General features: G+C 34.2%; 2 protein-coding genes and 1 long non-coding RNA gene across 4 annotated transcripts; 2 read left to right on the forward strand and 1 right to left on the reverse strand.

Annotated features, from left to right (window-relative positions):
• Positions 1-1,604: 1,604 nt before the first annotated feature.
• LOC129574407 (alpha-amylase 2-like) lies at positions 1,605-6,240 on the reverse strand. The gene is made up of 3 exons (XM_055456417.1): positions 3,704-6,240; positions 2,894-3,496; positions 1,605-2,795 (listed from the first exon to the last, which is right to left on the reverse strand). Exons 1-3 carry the CDS (start codon positions 3,884-3,886, stop codon positions 2,070-2,072), a joined length of 1,512 nt encoding a protein of 503 aa, XP_055312392.1. The 5' UTR covers positions 3,887-6,240; the 3' UTR covers positions 1,605-2,069.
• A 4,610-nt stretch (positions 6,241-10,850) lies between these two features.
• Positions 10,851-13,010, forward strand: LOC129574408 (uncharacterized). 2 transcript variants are annotated; one of them, XR_008688684.1, is made up of 4 exons: positions 10,851-11,104; positions 11,449-11,573; positions 12,127-12,643; positions 12,724-13,010. It is a non-coding gene; the product is annotated as an uncharacterized LOC129574408 (long non-coding RNA). The 2 variants fall into 2 exon arrangements; XR_008688683.1 differs by having other exon boundaries at positions 10,853-11,573.
• Positions 13,011-13,429: 419 nt separating this feature from the next.
• LOC129574410 (ankyrin repeat domain-containing protein 1-like) lies at positions 13,430-18,618 on the forward strand. The gene is made up of 8 exons (XM_055456419.1): positions 13,430-16,145; positions 16,392-16,434; positions 16,860-16,913; positions 16,986-17,084; positions 17,459-17,557; positions 17,632-17,730; positions 17,798-17,890; positions 17,962-18,618. The coding sequence occupies exons 1-7, from the start codon at positions 16,092-16,094 to the stop codon at positions 17,866-17,868; spliced, it is 519 nt and encodes a 172-aa protein (XP_055312394.1). The 5' UTR covers positions 13,430-16,091; the 3' UTR covers positions 17,869-17,890; positions 17,962-18,618.
• The last annotated feature ends 961 nt before the right edge of the window (positions 18,619-19,579 follow it).

Below are 19,579 nucleotides of genomic sequence, written 5' to 3' on the forward strand. Positions count from 1 at the left end.
TGTATTTTGTACGCATTCATTTTTGCATGCAGCAAGTTCAAAAGCTTTCCGACTATGTGAATATCCACAATTCGTTAGCTCATAAGCAAAAACCTAGTCTGAGAATGAGCTTACGTGAAGGTAATAAAATGCTAAAGAATTCATTTCAATTCAATGAATATTCAATGCAAGAATGAAATTAAAAGTTTATTTTGAATTTTTTTCTTTTTCTGATTTTTTTTCTTTTTTGGAACGGTAATTGTTGAAATTGTTGCGAATATTCGATCATTGTGACACATTTCCCTGCAAACATGAATTGAATTGTTTGAAAAAGCGATCGACTAGAAAATACGCTCAAATTTTGAGTTGAAAATGTTCGACATTATGCAACCTGTCCAGTGGACAAATATTATGATATTATATAACAAATATTGCAAATGTGGACGAATGATGAAAATGTTATTTGTATTGTTGTGCGCAGCCCATAACAAAGTCTTTTCAGTTGGGTCAGATAAAAATGAATATAAATTTTCAAATAATTTAGTGATGCAATATTCAAACCCCAATACGATTGCGTAAACATAGAGCATTTAAGCTTTACACCTATCGGCATCCATCTATGACCAACACAAATCCAAGATTATAATAAGCAAATATTTAATATTCAATGCCATTTTACTTTCCACACACTCATCGTTACGATACATTATCATCAAACGCCAACAAGATATTGTCCCACTCTAATGATTGGCAGTGAAAGCATTTTTGAATGAAAAATATGACGAAAAAACAGTTCGAAATTTGTTCTTCAATCGAGAAATTTCGAAAGAAGGATTCGGAATAGATTTGAATTTATACTCAATCAGCATATCAATCAAAGCTGCTGATTCAAATGACATACACATGTGTATTAAATAGGGATTGTGGCGAAATGTAAAGATGAAAGCAAAAGATATCTGTTGATAACAAACAAACAAAAAAAAAACACGTTTCCGAGGACTTTCTTCGTTAATCGTGTGTTTGTTTTATTTAATCAATAAAAAAAAAGAAACACCCTTGAAGCTCAAATCAAAGTCGCATTAGGTTTCTATTGTGTGAAATTTACCAAGACGATGTTCGTATCAAATATATCCGAATGATTTTATATCATTGACGTACTCGATCATTTCTGCAGCTAATAATCAGTCAAATGATTGCACGAGTAGAACCTTTCAATTGTTATAGTCATAATCATATCTTGGAAATGGCCGGTATCGTCCGAATGATTGGTAATTGCCTTGCCTCTCGGCGTGTGTACAAAGTGCCAATTAAAAATAGAATACACAATAGAAATTGACTCACGTTGAGTCACATGAAAAATCAAAATCACTTGAAAGATCAAGCCGTATTGAAAACAACTATTTTTTTTGAACAATTAGTTTTCAACAAGTGCTTTTTAAGAATGACGAGAAAGGGTTTTTCTTAATATTTTTGAAAATAATCGAGTTTTTCCGAGGTGAACTCATTTGGCCGTGTCAAACCTTGTTACAAAACAAAAGTCGTATAAAAACTGAAAATAACGCAAAAAGAGTGATTCAAAAGAGTTTAAAGAAAAAAAAGAAGCAAAAAACAAAATCACACATCCATTTTATCGTTCAAATTATGTTTATTTTTCTAATTAAAAACATTTACAAACGGTATAACTAACGACTAACTGCATTAGTCTTTTCAGTCTAATGCTATGAGCTATTAAGCAGGTGTTTCGTTCATTTATTTGTCTTTTATTGTTGTTTCAAATAAATTAAATAATTTGAATAGAAAATATCAATTGTCTAACCATTATAGTCATCAGTTGCCTGATTCTCTATCTGATTGTGTAAGCTGTATGTCTCCTTACGTTATTATTTGTTTTTCGTTTATTGAAAATTGTTTTTTTTTTTGTTCTGAATGAATGTATTATAAGAATTGTCCATAGTTCGCTTGCAAAATAGATTCCAGAAATTCATCATAAAGATCTAATTACCAATATTTTAATACTCAGTCTTTGTTCGCGTGTGCGCTTTTTCGTTGATTTTCCATCGTTTAGATGATGATCTTTTCCATTTGGAACTTTAGATGAGTTTAGAGAGTTGACCAACATGGATGGCAACCACACTTGTGAGTGAATTGGCTGGAATGACGACACGAGCGTTGCTCTGTTCATCGACAACTACCTGTGTACCGGTGCATCGATTGTCATCTCGTTGTCCCGAAATGATATCACAATAGATGCCGGGTGGCAGTTTTGTATTAAGAATAGCATCAAAATCATTGTCTTCACGATTGAATGCGATAAATGCTCGATTGCCACGACTGAATGCCACATGGCTATGCTCATTGTCGTACCACATTAAAATCGGTGCATCGCCGGCTGCAATTCGGAAGCTAACCATATTTACCGTTGTATTCCAACGATGTTCACAAATCCATCCATTTCCGCATGAACCGTCCGCATTGATTATTGGTGACAGCAGATTTTCATGGTCATCATGTGGTGGTCCCATATCGTTAGCACCTTGTTGAAAATCAAATGAACTCATCACACGAACATTACCATACGGATGTGCTAATGCCCAAGCCGTTGCCATGCGATAATTCTTTCCATCACGGTACATCAACACCGTATCACCACCAGCACCATGGCCACGTTGATTATCATGATTGTCAACAAAAACTAATGCATCTTGATGATCAACAAATCCCCAGCCGACGCCCCAACTGCGTAACCAATGCATCGGGATATGACTACGGAACACACGACCAATATGTGCCGAAAAACGGAATTCAGTTATCGCACCCTGGAATTAAATTATCAAATCGAATTTATGAAAACGGGTCAATTGTTTACGGATCATCGAATACCAATTCCGTTTTGTATCGAATCGCTGAAACTTACCAATGGTGTATATTCGTGACATGAAATGCCTTCGCCACCGAGGTCGATAACTTCTTGTACGATATATGGTAGAGCACCGTCTTCAAATCCATGATCTGTGTTCAATGGCTTAAGACCTTTGTAAATGGCTTCCAAATCATGTGGCCACATATGTTTGGCAGCATCCACACGGAATCCGGCAACGCCCAAATCGATCAAATGATTCAAAAATTCAATGGTCTTTTCACGCACAAATGGATTCGTATGGTTTAAATCGCGTAACCCAACCAATTCACAATTGCGTACTTCGTTTGCATTATTATAGTCGTAGATGCTACACACGGGATTATTGAAATGTGTCTCGTTGAATCCAATGGCTGGATAGCGTCGGCAAAATGGATCGGCAATTGAACCGCCGGTGCCAATGTTTGTTGCGTGAATGGCAGTCATATGATTGATAACCACATCAACATATGTGCGAACACCAACGGCATTGCATCGTCGTACCATATCGGTAAATTCCTGCTCATTACCCGAACGTGTCAAGATCTTATGGGAAATCGGTTGATAGCGTTCATACCATGATCGACCCGGTATTATTACATTTTCTGTAACTGGTGACACCTAAACGAATGAAGAGCAATAAAAAATGATTAGACGATGTTGAAAAATGAATTTAATTGGTTTGAATTGAATTGTCTTATGAAAAACCAAGATGCAAACCAATTCGGTTCATCATTTTCAACAATGAAAAAACGAAATTCATTACAAACAAAATGTTCAAAGTCCAGAGTAATGAAGGACTCAAAGGAAATCAACTGAATGCATTACCTGAAAGCCAGCATATCCTTTTGGTCCCAAAAATCGTTCGCATTCCAATGCAATATCGTTCCATTTCCATTCGAATAAATGAACGATCACACTGCGTCCCGGTGCAAAATTTGGATTCTTCGAGCCTCTGCCGTGGCACATTGCAATTGCAATGCAGAACATTATCAATTTTAGAAACTGCATCTTGTTTTTTCGTTCATTCGTTCTTCGATCGATTTTTTTTTAATATTCCACTATTTTCCGCGATTCTGTTTTTCCCGCTTTCGATTTGTGTATGTGTTGTTGTTATCTAGCGAGTGCTTTGTCTGAAAGCTTGTTCCTTCTACTTCGACGCTGTTTGTTTGTTATGTCCTTTTACTTTGGAAGTAGATTGGCTTATGACTTGAATTGAATGGGCCAGCGTCCGTTTAAATAATCGGATTTTCAAGTGCTTTACCGCAGCATATAAATACTAGATTTTGTTTTTCGTTCGTTGTTGTTGCTGCTCAATCTCATTATCTTATCAAGCCAAAGGAAAAGAATGTGTAGTCGATTCCGTTGTAGCGTTTCACCTGTGTTTTTGCTTTTCGAGTAGATTCCGTGAATTTGTAATCGATTTCCTCTTGTGAAGCAGAATATTTTTTTCTCTTGCGATCGAGGAATTGCGTCATAGTTGTTGTTGGGTTTTTTTTGTTCGTTATGCTGTAAATTTGCAGACGATTCTTCTTGCTGTTTTGTTTGCGCTTTTGATGTGGTGTAAAGGTTGATCTGCTCCGTTATTTGTCTCAAGTGCGGACGGTAAAGTGGATTTCCACGTACTGGAATGTGTATTGATTACATGGGGCCAAAGTTTCAGCGCTTAAATTATTGTAATGGCTACGATCCTATCGTTTCATTTATCTTAAATATATCGAGATATAAAGTCTTCGAGCATTGATCACCGCAATTCGCAATAGCGAAGAGAAACTTACGCTATTTCAAAACTGTTCACAATTTACGATTACAATCGATGAAGGACGAATTTTTGGTTTCATTTATGAGGGAAAATTGAACCTATCACTCACTTAGTTCTGCTACTTTGTTCCATATACTTGAATGCATATTGCATTCATTCGATTTGCAAATGAGTTTGGGAATTTTCCCATCGTGATTTTTTACTTGATTTAATTCTTGGACAATTTTAAAATCTTGATGCAACTCAAGATTGAAAGTAAAAATTCTGAAAAAAGGAAGAAAAAAATGTCAGAAAAGCTCCAAACGAATCGAAAAACGTTCATACAAAACCAGAATGAAGAATGCATAAAAAAGTCAAATTCCAAATGTAATGATGTCATAATGGCCATAAAAGTGTGCATCTAATCTAGAAAAATGTTTCATTTCGAGTGGTTGGTGTTCATTCATTCATTTTTGGCACGTGTTCGTCTGCTCATTAATTTGTGTTGTGTGCATCGATAAGATTAAGTCCGTCAATGAGCCCAAATAATTACGATCGCGATTGTTTTTTTTTTCTTCGTCTTTTAAGCACTACATGAAATGTAGAGCTACTTATCTGCTTTTATTTTTCTTAATACTTTTTGAGTGATGAAACAAATTATGGTGAATTTTGAATTTTATGCTCATATTTTTTATTTAATTTAAGCCAAGGGCAGTATATTTCAAAAAAGAAATAAAACCAAGATCTTGTAATTCATTTTGCAAATAAATATATTACTTCAAAGTTACTTTGATGAAATACATTTCATGTAGTGCGCCAAAAAATAGTTTGTTGTGAAACAACAAAATAGATTAAGTAACTAAAAACTCAAGGATGCAGAGCAGACTCCGCGGAGCGAAGCGAAGCTCTGCGGTCTTGTTTATTCTCTCAGCAAAAGTATTTGAATTGGGCAATTGTATGTAAAATATCTAAGTGTCATTAAACAATAAACATATCTAAGCCGCGTCAATATCGATGCAAAGAGCGCTGTGATGAAACTCAGAGAGGTGTAATTTATTGATCGCGAGATCCGCACGTTCTTTGTGATTAATCATTTAGTCAACGCAGGTGATAATCAAGTGTGGCTCATTCAATTCCGTTTTTCAAGATAATTTGTTCGAGAAGTAATCAACAAATTGTTTTATAATGAATTAATTTCACATTCTCATTGATTTTGGGAAACAATGGCATTTTTGTTGTCGTTTTTTTCTCAATCAGAAATCGTTGAAGTAAAGTAGTTGAATATCCTGAGTTAATAATTGTTTCGTCTCGTTTCATTTTATATTTGATTGTTGTCTCGACAATTATACCTGCTGTAAAATATCCAAAAATGCATCACAATGTTTTTCATTGGAATTTCTGGGGTTTCTTCTACTGAAGATAGAGAAAGGACTGTCAAGTACGACGGAAAGAAGAGAGCAAATGAGTCAGAAAAATGTGGTTCAAACTAAGTGGCACTAATTCAATAGATTATATTAGTTTATGGTTCGGTTTGGTTTTTTCTTTCTTCGGCACAAAATACGATCCGACTCCAAAATAATTTATTATGACGATTATTCATGGAACACTACTACTTGACTTCATCCGCAATAAATCGATCGAAATTTTGATTTCGGCGAGGAATGCGATAAGATCACACCACGTCACCATTGTCTGGCTGTTATTTTGTTTTTATGCATTTCGTTCGGGAACTTCTTTTTTCCTTTTTTTCACTTTTTTTCACTTATTTTATGATGCCTTGAAGGGCAAATATACATATTTGCAGCTGGTTATTGATAATTGCGTAAAAACCTAATCAACACGAGCGTTCGTTATAATTACAACAAAATAAGAGTGCGATAGTCAAGAATAAAAAGAAGAAGTAAAAAAAAACAATGCAACCATAATCTGAACCAAATAGAAACACGTAAAATATTTTCAGGTGAATACATTTTTCATTCAATTTTCCGCCTATTCTTATCCTTTGAAATTTTCTTTTCTTTACGTCTCAATATTTTCAAGTGGAAGTGTGTGAATTGGGCAACTAAAAACATTTCAAAGAGAATAATTTCAATCAAATTAGAATCTATTAAATCAGAATTGATATTGGAGTCAGAATTTGAAAAAAAACAACATGTGATATCTGCAGCTACCGTCTATCGTTGGCTTGACCCATTTTCTCGTCATTATGTCATCATTCAATTCATTCAGGCTACAGGTGTCAAAGAGTCGGTAAATTTCATTTGAAATTCCAAAGGCATACAAAAATTACATATCATCCCGAATTTCGACCGCTGTTCGATCAAAATTTATTATCGAAACAATCGTTGCGCGCATTGCAAGGAAAAACGCGCATAAATAAAATTGGAAAAATCTCAACCATCGTACACACGGCCACACTTCAATCACAAGATGATCTCAAAGTGCGCATTTCGATAACAAGTGCACGCGTAAAATTCTGATTGAAAAAACAAATCAAATGATAGTAATCATTTTTAAATGATGAATTGCCTGTTTTTGGCGAATGGTATCATTGTGCGAAATAATATTATCGCATTCTGGTGTTTGTGCTCCCGTGTGAAAAAATAGTAATTGAGCAGTCAGTTAACTAATTTGGGACAAAAATGACTTACTTTGATTGGCATTTCAGTACAAAGTGTAGTGTAAGTCTATCATAGTTAACTGAAATCATTTGAACTTACAAGTCAATCCAAGTTGTTTCATTTGGGACAAAGTGATTTTCTTAGAACACAAACATAAATTCAATCAACTAAAGTCAACTGAAGTTATAGTCAGTCAGTCATTTTTTTTTCACACGGGCCGGGATTTATCAATACAATATTCATAACCATACCCATTTGCGAAATATAATCTGCGAAAGTGCAAATTATATGACACATGAGCGTTTTATTCGCTAGTTTTGGCCAAATTATGGAACAAATTGGCGAATGTGAGAAACAATCCTTAGCAAAAATTCACACTGAATCGACGTTGCGTTAACACATAATTAACACTATTCTCACATGGTTTTGAACGTTAAACCGTGTGGCTATAGTGTAGTAGAGTATAAAGTCGTTTGACATCATTTTTAATGTCAAATAACCGAGTGGATGCAGTTCATGTTTGTATTGAACAGTGTGGAAGTCCGCCAAACTGTTTTACATTTAAAACCATGTCGTCGAAGTGTATGATCGTTGCGTTATCATGGCGAATTTTGAAACCATTTTTGGTATCGACTCTTGATACCCAAACAAACTTACACTGCATCCACACGGTTATTTGAAAACAAAAATGATGTCCAACGGCTTCATACTCTATTATACTATAGCCACATGGTTTGACGTTCAAAACCGTTTGAGAACAGTGTCAGACATGCGTTAACGCAACGTCAATTTGGTGTGAATTTTTGCTTGGGAATCTCGATTGCGATAAGCACACACACACACACACACACAGGAACTGGGTGCAATCGACGAAGAAAAAAAAAATAATCAAATTCAAATGAACAAATACGCGCGACGGCATTAAAATTATGTATAGATTGTCGACGCGCTCTCACGCTCAAAAGTAGCGACAAACGATACATGTAATGATTATGACGACAGCATTATCACGTACGCCTCTTTGGATTGTGCCTAAACTAGCCTTCATTTTATGCAGCCAAGCGTTTTATTGCCTTATTAGTGTTTTTGTTTTTTTTTTCTTCTATTTTGATGTGTTTTTTTCCCTTCCGCTGATAGTATGTGTGTGTGTTTTTTGCTTTCAACATGTTGTTTTTTCATTGCCAGGGTCTTGTCGCCACGACTCTTATCAAATCGATTCCCAAATTGTCTCGTTACTTTGTTTCAAACATACGTTTTTGGATGGCTGAGCAGCTCAGCATATTGTATGCAGCGGATATATCGACGCAAGTCACTGTATAAGTGGTGTGCATTGCTGCGCGCAGAGTTTGTGTGTAGTCGATGTAGCTGTGCATAGCAACGCACGCCATTTATACAGGGACTTGAGTCGTCGATATGCTGGGATATATCCGCGGCATACGATATGCTGAGATGCTCCGCCATCTAAAAACGTATGTTTGCTTTGTTTCTGTTTCGATGTTTTTTTCCTCTTAATTTTAGTTATTTTTTTTTACTATTCGTGTCGCTTGGTTGTTGATCTGACGTTTTGTTGACTTCGTTGTTGGTACGAAATGATTTGTGACCATTAGAATATCAATGAGTATAAAAAGAAGACGAATATTCAATGCCAAAAAGAGGATTCAAATGTGGTGTAGCGTTTACTACGAGTAAATTTATATAAAACGGTGATTAGGATTAGATTGAACTTTTCCATCGTATGTTTTTTCTCTTCATGCAAAAATTCGATTCAGGTTCAATGCTGAATAAGAATTAATTACCTAAATTCCCAAAGGAAACTTGGTTAAACTTCAATTTTTGTGATTTTTATTACATGTTCTTATACAGAATCTGCAATTTTTCTACTTCAACTCAAGCTCCACCAAGCTTATTAGCTTCACTCAAGCTCCATTGTTATTAAATAAGCTTGTTTGAGGCTACACTCAGCCGATTGACTCTACTTCTTCAACAGTATTCCAGAAAGCTAATCGCAATTTCGTACCTTTCACAACATTTGACAAGTTTCCATTAGAAAATCTACTGAATGGTTAAGCTATTTAGCATTTGAAGCTTTTTTTTTGTCAATTCCTCATGTGCAGGTATAGTAGCGTACCGTTAAACACCTTGAATTATGCAATTCGTTGGCATACATTCCAATTTCATAACCAATTAGCCAAATTTGTATTTTCAGTCAGGATTTTCGTCATAAGACGGAGTAAAGAAGCCACTTGTCAACGATATTTTTTTTTCGAGACTTCAAACCGTTTACATTTATTTTGATATTCAAAGTGTAAGCACATTCTATTTTCGAACATTAGTATAATATTTAATTATCCATGATATTATTTATTTATTGTAACATCCATATTTGTCCATGAAACTATCTACATTTTTATTTTCTGATTCAAATGCTTTAACTACAAAGTAAGATTCTTTGCGAATCTGCCCAAGATAGAAACAAGCGACGGTTTTAATAGAGATAAAATAGAAGAAAAATATTTTGGAAAAGAGTCAAATTTGGTTGTTCAAGTGTTTAAATTGAAAGTATTTAACTGAATAGAATTGAGTTCTATTTTAACATCCATTTCACTCCCTATCAAATATCATTCAATATCTCCTATTAAAATGCCATTTGGTCGATATGAAACTCGTGATGAATTGTATATCTGCTGTATTAAGCCCTGGTAAACCAGCCAAATGACTGCTACTGCTGCAATGATCAAGCCAATAGTGATCGATATCATCAAGAGCCACCGATTTGTTGGGTCCGTTTTGTGTTCCTGCAAGTAAGATCATTCAATGAATTTGTGTTTCTACAATATCTTTAATGTGTTCTAAACTTTCTACCTCATTGTTTTTATCTTCCAGCGCTCTATTATCTTTATCATCGAAATCGGTGCTTGCATTGTAAAAGATGCATTTCATTGGTCGAGAACAGTCTCTCAGTTGATCCCAATTGATGATTTCCGCACCTTCTTCCAAAAATGTGCACTCAAACTTTGAGGCTACAATGCCAGTCAGTGTTGTTAGATAGGCTGGACAATTGTCCACTTTTGCATAAGCTGGCGTAAGCCAACACAAATTATCCAGCTGTCAAATGACGTCAAACGTATTTAAACGCATTCATTGCTTATGGTTGGCTTACGCTTACATTCTGCATAAGCCAGTGAATGGACTACGGTGGCGTATGCCATTCCATCACTGATGCCAGTTATTTTCGTAAAAAAGGAACTCGTGAAGCCATTTAGTTCGCGCAGTTGGTTGTTTCCAATGCAGAGCTCTCCCAACTGTGTTAACTCCAACAGCGATGTAAGAATATTTGAGTTCAAAGTTTTGATTTTATTACTCGTTAAGTCCAATGTTTGTATGTTGATTTGATGGAAAAACGTGTTCGGTTCCACTTCTGATAAGGCTGTTTGTGATAAACTCAATCGTTGCAATTTTGCTAGTTTCAAGAATGAGTTGTTGTTGATCTTTTCAAGCGAATTGCCTGACACATCCAATACTTCGATATTTTGAATACATCACCATGAAAAACGGAATCGTCAAATTTTTCGATTTTGTTGAAAGAAAAATCGATTTCAACCAGATTTCCTGAGTTGTGAAACAACAAGGGCGGAATTTTGACGATTCGATTATGCGTCAACAGCAATATCGTTATGTAGGAGATTTCGCTATCACAGGCCGTACAATCTCACCATAAATACAATTGAATCATACAAAAGGGAACGATAAACGAGATTCCCGCTTAGTTTCAATTTCATATTCGGTCCGAACAGTTTGAATTTCGTGTTCTGTGCCTGTTTCTGAAAAGATGTGATTTGTTATAGCTTGCGTGTTGGCCAAGGAAGTGTATGACTGTTCTTGGATTTCCGCTGCGATAAATAAACAAAACCATGATAGAGTGACCAGAAATAAAAATGACGAAAGTCAAACGGATAAACTTATCACGATATTTTTTGTGTTTTTTTATGTTACATTTATTCTGTTCGCTTTCAAATCGTGAAATATCTTTTGACTATTAAAATCATGTTTCACTTTAATTGAAATATAAATGTTCGATACACTTTCAAGTCGATTGGACTGATGATTCATTTTAATGGTGTTTTTAACTTGATTCGGTTTTCGAGTGTTAATCAACTGATAAGGAATGCCAATTTCGAATTTTACGTTAATAAATATTTACATTTTAATAGATGCGTTAACATACTTCGGAAACACCTGGACTCTTGATATGTTGCACATCGATCCTATGGTCTTTGAATGGTAAACCAGAAAAGGTTCACCGATCCGAAATATTGACGAATTTCAAATAATAACGGTAGGTGCAATTCAAGTTGTTATTCGTGATATCCAATTTAGTGAGTTGTGGATATGAATGCTTAGTAAGACCGTCCAGTTGCGTTAGGTGATTTTCGCCCAAGTTAATTTCTGTCAAGTACCCAAAATTAAACGAGGTGGAGAGATTCAATTTTGTTAAATTGTTGTAGGAAATATCAAGGTACTGCAACTCAGTGACCAAAGTCTAGGTCTTCTTGTTCTTTCTGCAGAGTTATGTGGGAAAATCGAATGAAAATACATTTAAATGAACCATGAATACTTTGGAAATTTCACTGCGACGCATAAATTTATCGATTTCTGATGTTCAACCCTTTTGAAACATTGGACTTTAAGTTTAAGTACCTTGGTATTTCTAACAACAATTTGACAAAATTAAATTTTTCTTCTTCGTTTAATTTTGCCAAAGATGAGATTAACTTGGGCAAAAACTGCCTAACGCAACTGGACGGTCTTTTTAAGCATTCATATCCACAACTCACTTTATTGTATATCAAGAATAACAAATTGAATTGCGCCTATATATCCATGTGCAGAAAGACTAGAGATAACCGGAGATGCGTGCTATTTGATGACATTCAAAACCAAACGGACACCAAAGGGGAAAGCTCTTCAGTGGACAATATCACAGAAAGCAGTGTACCGATAAGCACTCTTCAAACTGAAAATGAGAATGAAGCAGAAACAGAATCCACAATTGCTCCTGAGACATATGTGCCAAATTCTTCTTCTGTTGTTTCGTATGCCGTTCCGATCGGTGTGTCTCCTTTGATCATCAATGCTGCAGCCGTTGTTGTCTTCCTTCGTCGGAAATCATCTTCGAAAAACAGCGAACAAATGGAAGTTTCTTACCGCCAAAATGACAATGGCAAAGAGCTACAACCAGAGCCAGAGACAAATCCATAAGATCATATTTACGAGGAAATCGAAGAACGAGAATATCTTTATGACCACCTGGCATTCGAATTCGATCCCATGCCGATATCAACTGCAAACCAACACTATCACAACTTCACTTTGGTCAATCGGGATCGTGGAACTCAAACTCAAAATGTAATTTACATTTTATGCGTACACAACGCAACACTCAAATAGCTTGTATTGACTTTTTTTTTTACACTTTATCATTTCAGAGTTGTGGAAATCAAGGCTTCTCAACGTGGAATCCATCCAAACTACCAAATCAACGCAACTTCATTTTGATACACTAACTGTTTTGTATTCAAACAGACAAAATGGTGGTCATGTAAATCATTTCTGAAAGCCAGTAAAAACGACTTTGTCATGGGCTGTACAGTGTACACGCTTCTAAAAAATTTCGTAAAAGAAAACACCTTCTATTTATGAATGAATTCAATATTTGACTTTGATAATCACCCTAAAAATGCTAAAAATTATTAAATTATGAATAAAAACAATAAAACAATAAATAAATTGAAAGTGTTTGTTTTCAATAAATATAGATACGCTCTATGAGTATTGAGTAACCATAATCGTGGACAAATTGCATAAAATGATTTTCATTTCATTTAAATTGTTTACTCTTTGATTGCTAGAATGAAATCATTTTTTGATAAAACTTATGAAAAAGTTTCTTATTTTGTGACTCAACAGTGGAATGTTGAATGGACGAAAAACACGGAAATTCCCAGATTCCAACCACGTCAAGATCAAACTTTATCGGCAATATTTTGTAACATGAAATTGAGCATTAAGAACGCATTAAGCTGAAGGTTCTTTATGACGAAAATATGTATTTTCTCTTGGAATTGATAAACGAAAGCTTTGCTTACTAAATACAATTGAAATATATAAAAGGGAATAATAAATTAGATTCCTGTTTAGTTTCAATTTTATATTTGTGCCAAACAGTTTGAAATTCGTGTCCCGTTTGACAAAATGAGATTTATTTTAGCTTGCGCGGTGATTTTGATTCCGGCCAAAGAAATTCGTGGCTGTATACGGATCGATGGTGCAATAATAGCCAAAAACGTGAATCGCGGCACATTGTTTGCAGTGATGAAATGAATGATTTCGATTGTGATTATTATCCTGTGGAAGTACTAAAAATGGAGAACTGTCCTGCCGAGTCGATCGAAATCCAATTTATTTGGTATCGAAATGTGTGCACGTTGGACATTTCGTTTTCAGAATATACAACATTAGGCGACTTACATTTAAATTTGGAACATTTGAAGCGGCTAAATGTGTCTTACTTAACAGAAGTACAGATTTACATTTTGCTGTAACACATTAATATTGTAACGAAGAGCCAAAGTAATGCTATTACAATTGTAATGCCAAAATTTAGCATTACCGGTAATGTGTTACAATTGTAATAGCTATTACTTGACCCGTCCGTTACAATATTAAGATGTTACCTAACATTAACGGTAATGCCAAAAATCTAACATCATTAATGTGATTTTCTAACATTACACACGCAATATAATGCCAAATGTAATATGTCACGTGGCAAAAAGTTTCATACAAAAATCAACATTTTTTCAACATTTTTTCGTCTGACGAAAATTGACATGTTTTTTACATGAAACTTTTTTTGCGATTTTTTTTTTTGCACCAAAAGTAATAAGATACTTATTACAATCTTATTACTGTAATAAGATGGTCTTATTACTTATTACAAAGTAATAAGATGAGTAATAAGTAATAGGTTATCTTATTACAGTAGTAAGTAGGTGGTAAAGTAATAAGAATCACATTTTTTTACTTCTATACATCAATATAAAGCAAAAGTATGAGTAATAATAATAATTTAATTTATTTAGATAATTTCCATAAGTACATCTTTTAGTTTGGTTTTAAAGTAGTTCGATCATTAATCGACGATTTTGGAGTCATTTTTGTGGCGTCTCCACTCGTATTTAATTTCCATTGTTGAAGCTTGCTTGTCAAAGTTCAAACATCATTACAAACGTATGGAAGCGGAGAAAATGACGCCAAGCTGCACGAGGTTATTTATCGATTGATACTTCATTTCTAATATTAACAGGCAAGCTATTAAATAGCAAAATCCCTTTATAAAAGAGTGAATTTTGGCTACATGCTTTGGTTGCATTTATCAATTCAATGTTGTTGCGGCTTCTTAATGTGTTTTTCCTTATATTTTGATTATTATAGACTATTCGTTCGGTTAAATATTGCGGTGCAAATCCCTTTGTAATTTTATATATGAAAAACAATGTATTAAATTTGATTAGCTGCTCAACACTTAAAAAATTTAATATTTCTAGCATATCTTCTTCATGCGAAAATCTATTAAACCTTAGGATATTTCTCATGCATTTATTTTGCATTATTTGCAACCTATTTAAATCTGACTTCTTGGAAAGGAACCATATTGTTGCGCAGTAAGTGAAATGGGGCTCAATTATTGTTTTGTATATGGATATTTTCTGTTGACAATTCAATTGATTTCTTAATCTTGCTAAAACGCTTATTTTTTTCCTACTTTCTTACAAATGTAGTTAATATTGGCTTCAAAATTTAGCTTATTGTCGATAACAACTCCTAAATACTTCATTTCATTTACCAGCTCAATTTTTTCTTCATTGATATAATCAATATTTTACTTATTTGAGATCAACATTGCTTTTTTCTTTTTAACATTTAATTTAAGTTTATGTTGACATAGATTTTTGGAAAGGCCGACAAGGTCTAGATTTAATTTATTGCACGCATCGTTTAAATCATCAAAAATTACGTAAATTAGAGCATCATCGGCAAACATTTTAATTTTACAATATTTCAAACAGTCTCCTAAATCATTTATGTATAAAATGAAAAGCAAAGGCACTAAAATTGATCCTTGCGGCAAACCAAGTTTATTACAGACTTCATCAGATAATATTTCGTTGTATTTGACACGTTGTCTACGATCAGTTAGGTAGCTCTTGAACCATGTTAAGGTTTTTCTTTGGACTCCGTTTTTTGTAATTTTGCTATAAGTATATCGGGCTCTATGGTTTCGAATGTCATGTCGTTTGATCATTCATATAAATATGAATTCGGTAAATTTACCGAATGTATACGACAGTTGATCTGTGGTTATTTTTTTAACTTTGAATCGAGTTTGAAACGGAATGTGTTTGTGCATACCGCGAAGATGCAAACATTTTCATATTCAAATAGCCACGTATAGTCACCCAATTGACTTATTTTATTGACTCAAACCATAATGAAGGCGATGAAGGAATGAGCCTAAACATCTTGTATTTTTGATGCGATCCATTTGATGTGGAATGCACAATTATACACATAGGTGGATTTGTAATTCTATCGATTGTTTGACATTGTTTTCTTGAAATATGTGTTCAATAATATTTTGTGAGCTCTAACGTTACTGTGTTTCTTGCTGACGTGACCACACTTGAAAAGTATATAAGAAGATGCGTTCGATTCGTCTATCCATCAAATAGTTCGTCAATTCTCTTCAATTGATACGTTCATAGTAAATTTTTGTTAGTTCGAAGCTAGAAAAATGCTGAGTCGAAGTTCTATCACACTGCTGCTCATTGGCTTGGCGATATCCGAGGTGAGCATTATCGGCAATTTCAGTCATCTTTTTTCTCTTGCAAATTTTGGATCGAATTTTTTGCGTTTGATTCTTTCAGTCGAAAATTTGAGATAAATTTTTCTCAACTAATTTCGTTGGAAAAATCTTCCATTCCAAGAATAATGTCCATCGGAAACGTTTATTCGAATGAAAAATAGTTGAGAACAATTCCAACTTCATCCATTTTTCCCATTCCAATTGTATCACTTTGTTCTATTTCCACAGTTCTTAATCGGAGATGTGGGTGGAGCACCATCCGGAAGGGACGGTAAGATTGAAGTTTCATTTATTTATCCAGTTTTCACTCTCATCATACAAAGTACCATTTGATGTATGGAGATATGAAATAAATACACACTTGCTTCAATCCAATACGGTGATGCCGTACATCAGATGTCACATCTCACGTACCGCGCATACCCGCTGCCACCCGATGAATATTATTATTGCCTCATATACAGGATGCTATAGAATATATTCTATGCATATACGGACTTCTGGCATTTATGTTTTTACTGCTTAATATAAGCCCATTCTCTGAGTTTTTGACATATCTCCAATTAATTTTATTTTTTCTATGAAGCCGAAGAGAGTCTCTGAGTAGCGAAACATTCATTTCCCCATCAATTTCGACAAGAAAATGCATTTTCGTTCGATTCACTTCACTAATCTATAATTTTTTTTAACCTATAGTAAACGCAAGAGACGAACATGGAAATACAGCTCTGCATATTGCTGCTGATACTGGTAATTTTGGACATTTATGTTTTAGAAGAATGTCTTGTTCAATCCGTTTTATTAATCTATATTTTTTTTTAGGTAATTTGAAGGAAGCAAAAAAGCTCATCGCTAAAGGAGCCATTTTTGATAGTGAAAATAATATGAAATCGACACCTCTTCATTCAGCTGCTTTTCGTGGTAATTTTGAATATTTCGCTATTATCATCATGATTAAAATACATTGTAATAAGCAATGAGCACGTGTGCGTGTGTTGACTGAATTTTCTTTTCGAATTACAGTTGGCACATTTTTAACTGATAATCCATATTTAAAAATTAAATATGGTTAATTTATAGCGAATCTTCGGGCATACTATTCCCATTTTCAGTGGCAAATGTACTGTGAATCGAAAATAGAATTCAGACAAATACACAATTCCGTAGCACAATGCAATGGTTTGCAAAATTAAAAAAAAATGAAGGAACTGTTCGCAGGGCGTTAAACACTTCGTTGCTTGTGTAAGAATAATAGATTGATTTGATCTTATTCATCGATTTTAATTATTTTTCAGGGAACAAAGATATTGTTAAACTTCTCATCGGCAAAGGGGCCAAACTTGATAGTAAAAATAATTTGGGAAATACACCTCTTCATTATGCTGCTGAGTATGGTAATTTTGAATACGTGTTTTCACTAAATAGGAAATTAGTTTGATATTTTTCATCAATTTAAACTAATTTTCAGGCTACAAAAAAATCGCTAAGCATCTCATCAAAAAAGGAGCCGACACTGATATTAAAAATAATGCGAATCTCGTACCTCTTCAATATGCTACTCAGAATGGTAGGGCCAATGACTAAATAAGAAATCGCTTTGATCTTTTCCATTGATCTGTATTAATATTGCTCAGGTAACGATGATGTCGTCAAACTTTTTGTCGGTAAAGGAAAGAAAACTGATATGGAAAAGAAATTGAAATAGATTCAATATGCTGCCAACAATGGTAATGTTGTGCATTTATTTTCACTAAATAGGAAATTGGTTTGATTTTTTTGATCGATGTATATTTTTCAGGTGGCGAATAGCTGAATAATCGGATGATTTCTTTCAGTTCCCGTATTCAATTGTAGTGTAGCATATATTAATTTTAATACTTTTTTGTCAATCTTCAACCATGCCGATATTGTTGCTTTGTTGGAACATCGGTTTTCAGAAGAAGAAAAAAACAGCTCAAAATTTTTAAATTGTTCATGGTATTCAATGGTTTTCTCCTGGATTTGTGCAAACCCAAACGTGCTGAATATGAAACGCGATCTGAATGAGTGATTAATTGGAATGAAATTAGAGCACGAAGTTTTTTTTTGAATGTCATAATGTTACATAAAATCAAATTGGCATTTGAAGATTGGAGATACGGTCATGGAGCACGTTCTTTTTAAAGTTAACATGCCTACCCCATATGTTTACATTTCGAGACGAGTGCAATAGAAATTTTTTTTATCTCTGGAAAATAGAAAAAAATTCTTCTTGATAAATAAAAGGTGATTTTTTTTTCCTAACCAAATGTGATTTACGCTATAAGCAGAAAAATGTATATTTTTTAATCATTCCATTTAATGTAACTATGCAGAATCAACTCTATTTACAATATTTATTTTTTTTTTTTTTCAATCATAAGAATTGAATAAAAACAGCCAGTCTTTGGCGGTGTATATTATTATATTAATAAAAGGTGATCTTGCTTAGATTGTAAATTCTTTCACTTTTTTAACGATTCATGTTTTGTTGTTTCTTGAATTTGGTTACATTTTCTCAATTCACAATTAAATTTTCTTATATTTTCGTAATGTACTGACTCAATGCTATTGAGTTTTTGACACAAAGTCATTGTAACATTTGTTACCTCTCGTACTAATTGTTGTTATATCTCTTTAATGTACTAGCTGTTATCAATAACTAGAATTTGGGTGTTATTTTGTAGTGACCAAAACGACAAAAAATCGATCTTAAAAAGACAAAAAATGCTCTAATTTTGAGTCTACTATCTGTGGTGAATTTACTGTAAATGCCATTTTCACCACTCGACAGGGCAGCATGCTGAGTCAAAGTCAAAGTCATGCTTAAGTACTTAAGGAAATGCCATTTTGGGTCGATAGAGAGCTCTGATGGTGTGCACAAATTCAGGGACCGGCTGAAATGGCATGCACAAATTACGCACAAAATATTGGTAGTGATTTGAGTCGATTTTTATCATGCTGAGTCAAAGTCAAAGTCATGCTTAAGTACTTAAGGAAATGCCATTTTGGGTCGATACAGAGCTCTGATGGTGTGCACAAATTCAGGGACCGGCTGAAATGGCATGCACAAATTACGCACAAATTATTGGGACTGGCGTGAGCCATGAAAAAGCGATATTTCCTATAGTTAACTTGTATTCACCACACCCATTTTTCGGCCAAATATGTACTTTGGGCGGTTTGGAATTATTTGACCACATATCGCAAATCCGAAGGCATATTCATTATGCACAAATTATGCACAAAATAATTGCATATTCGAACATGCGAAAAAATGCTGCCCTGTCGAGTGGTGAAAATGGCATTTACAGTAAATTCACCACAGATAGTAGACTCAAAATTAGAGCATTTTTTGTCTTTTTTGGATCGTACAAATGCATGCACATATTTGTAGG

The sequence above is a fragment of the Sitodiplosis mosellana genome, unplaced genomic scaffold (assembly GCF_009176505.1).
Source record: "Sitodiplosis mosellana isolate CC-2019 unplaced genomic scaffold, AAFC_SMos_1.0 Smas_scaffold_6162, whole genome shotgun sequence".
NCBI lineage: Eukaryota > Metazoa > Arthropoda > Insecta > Diptera > Cecidomyiidae > Sitodiplosis > Sitodiplosis mosellana.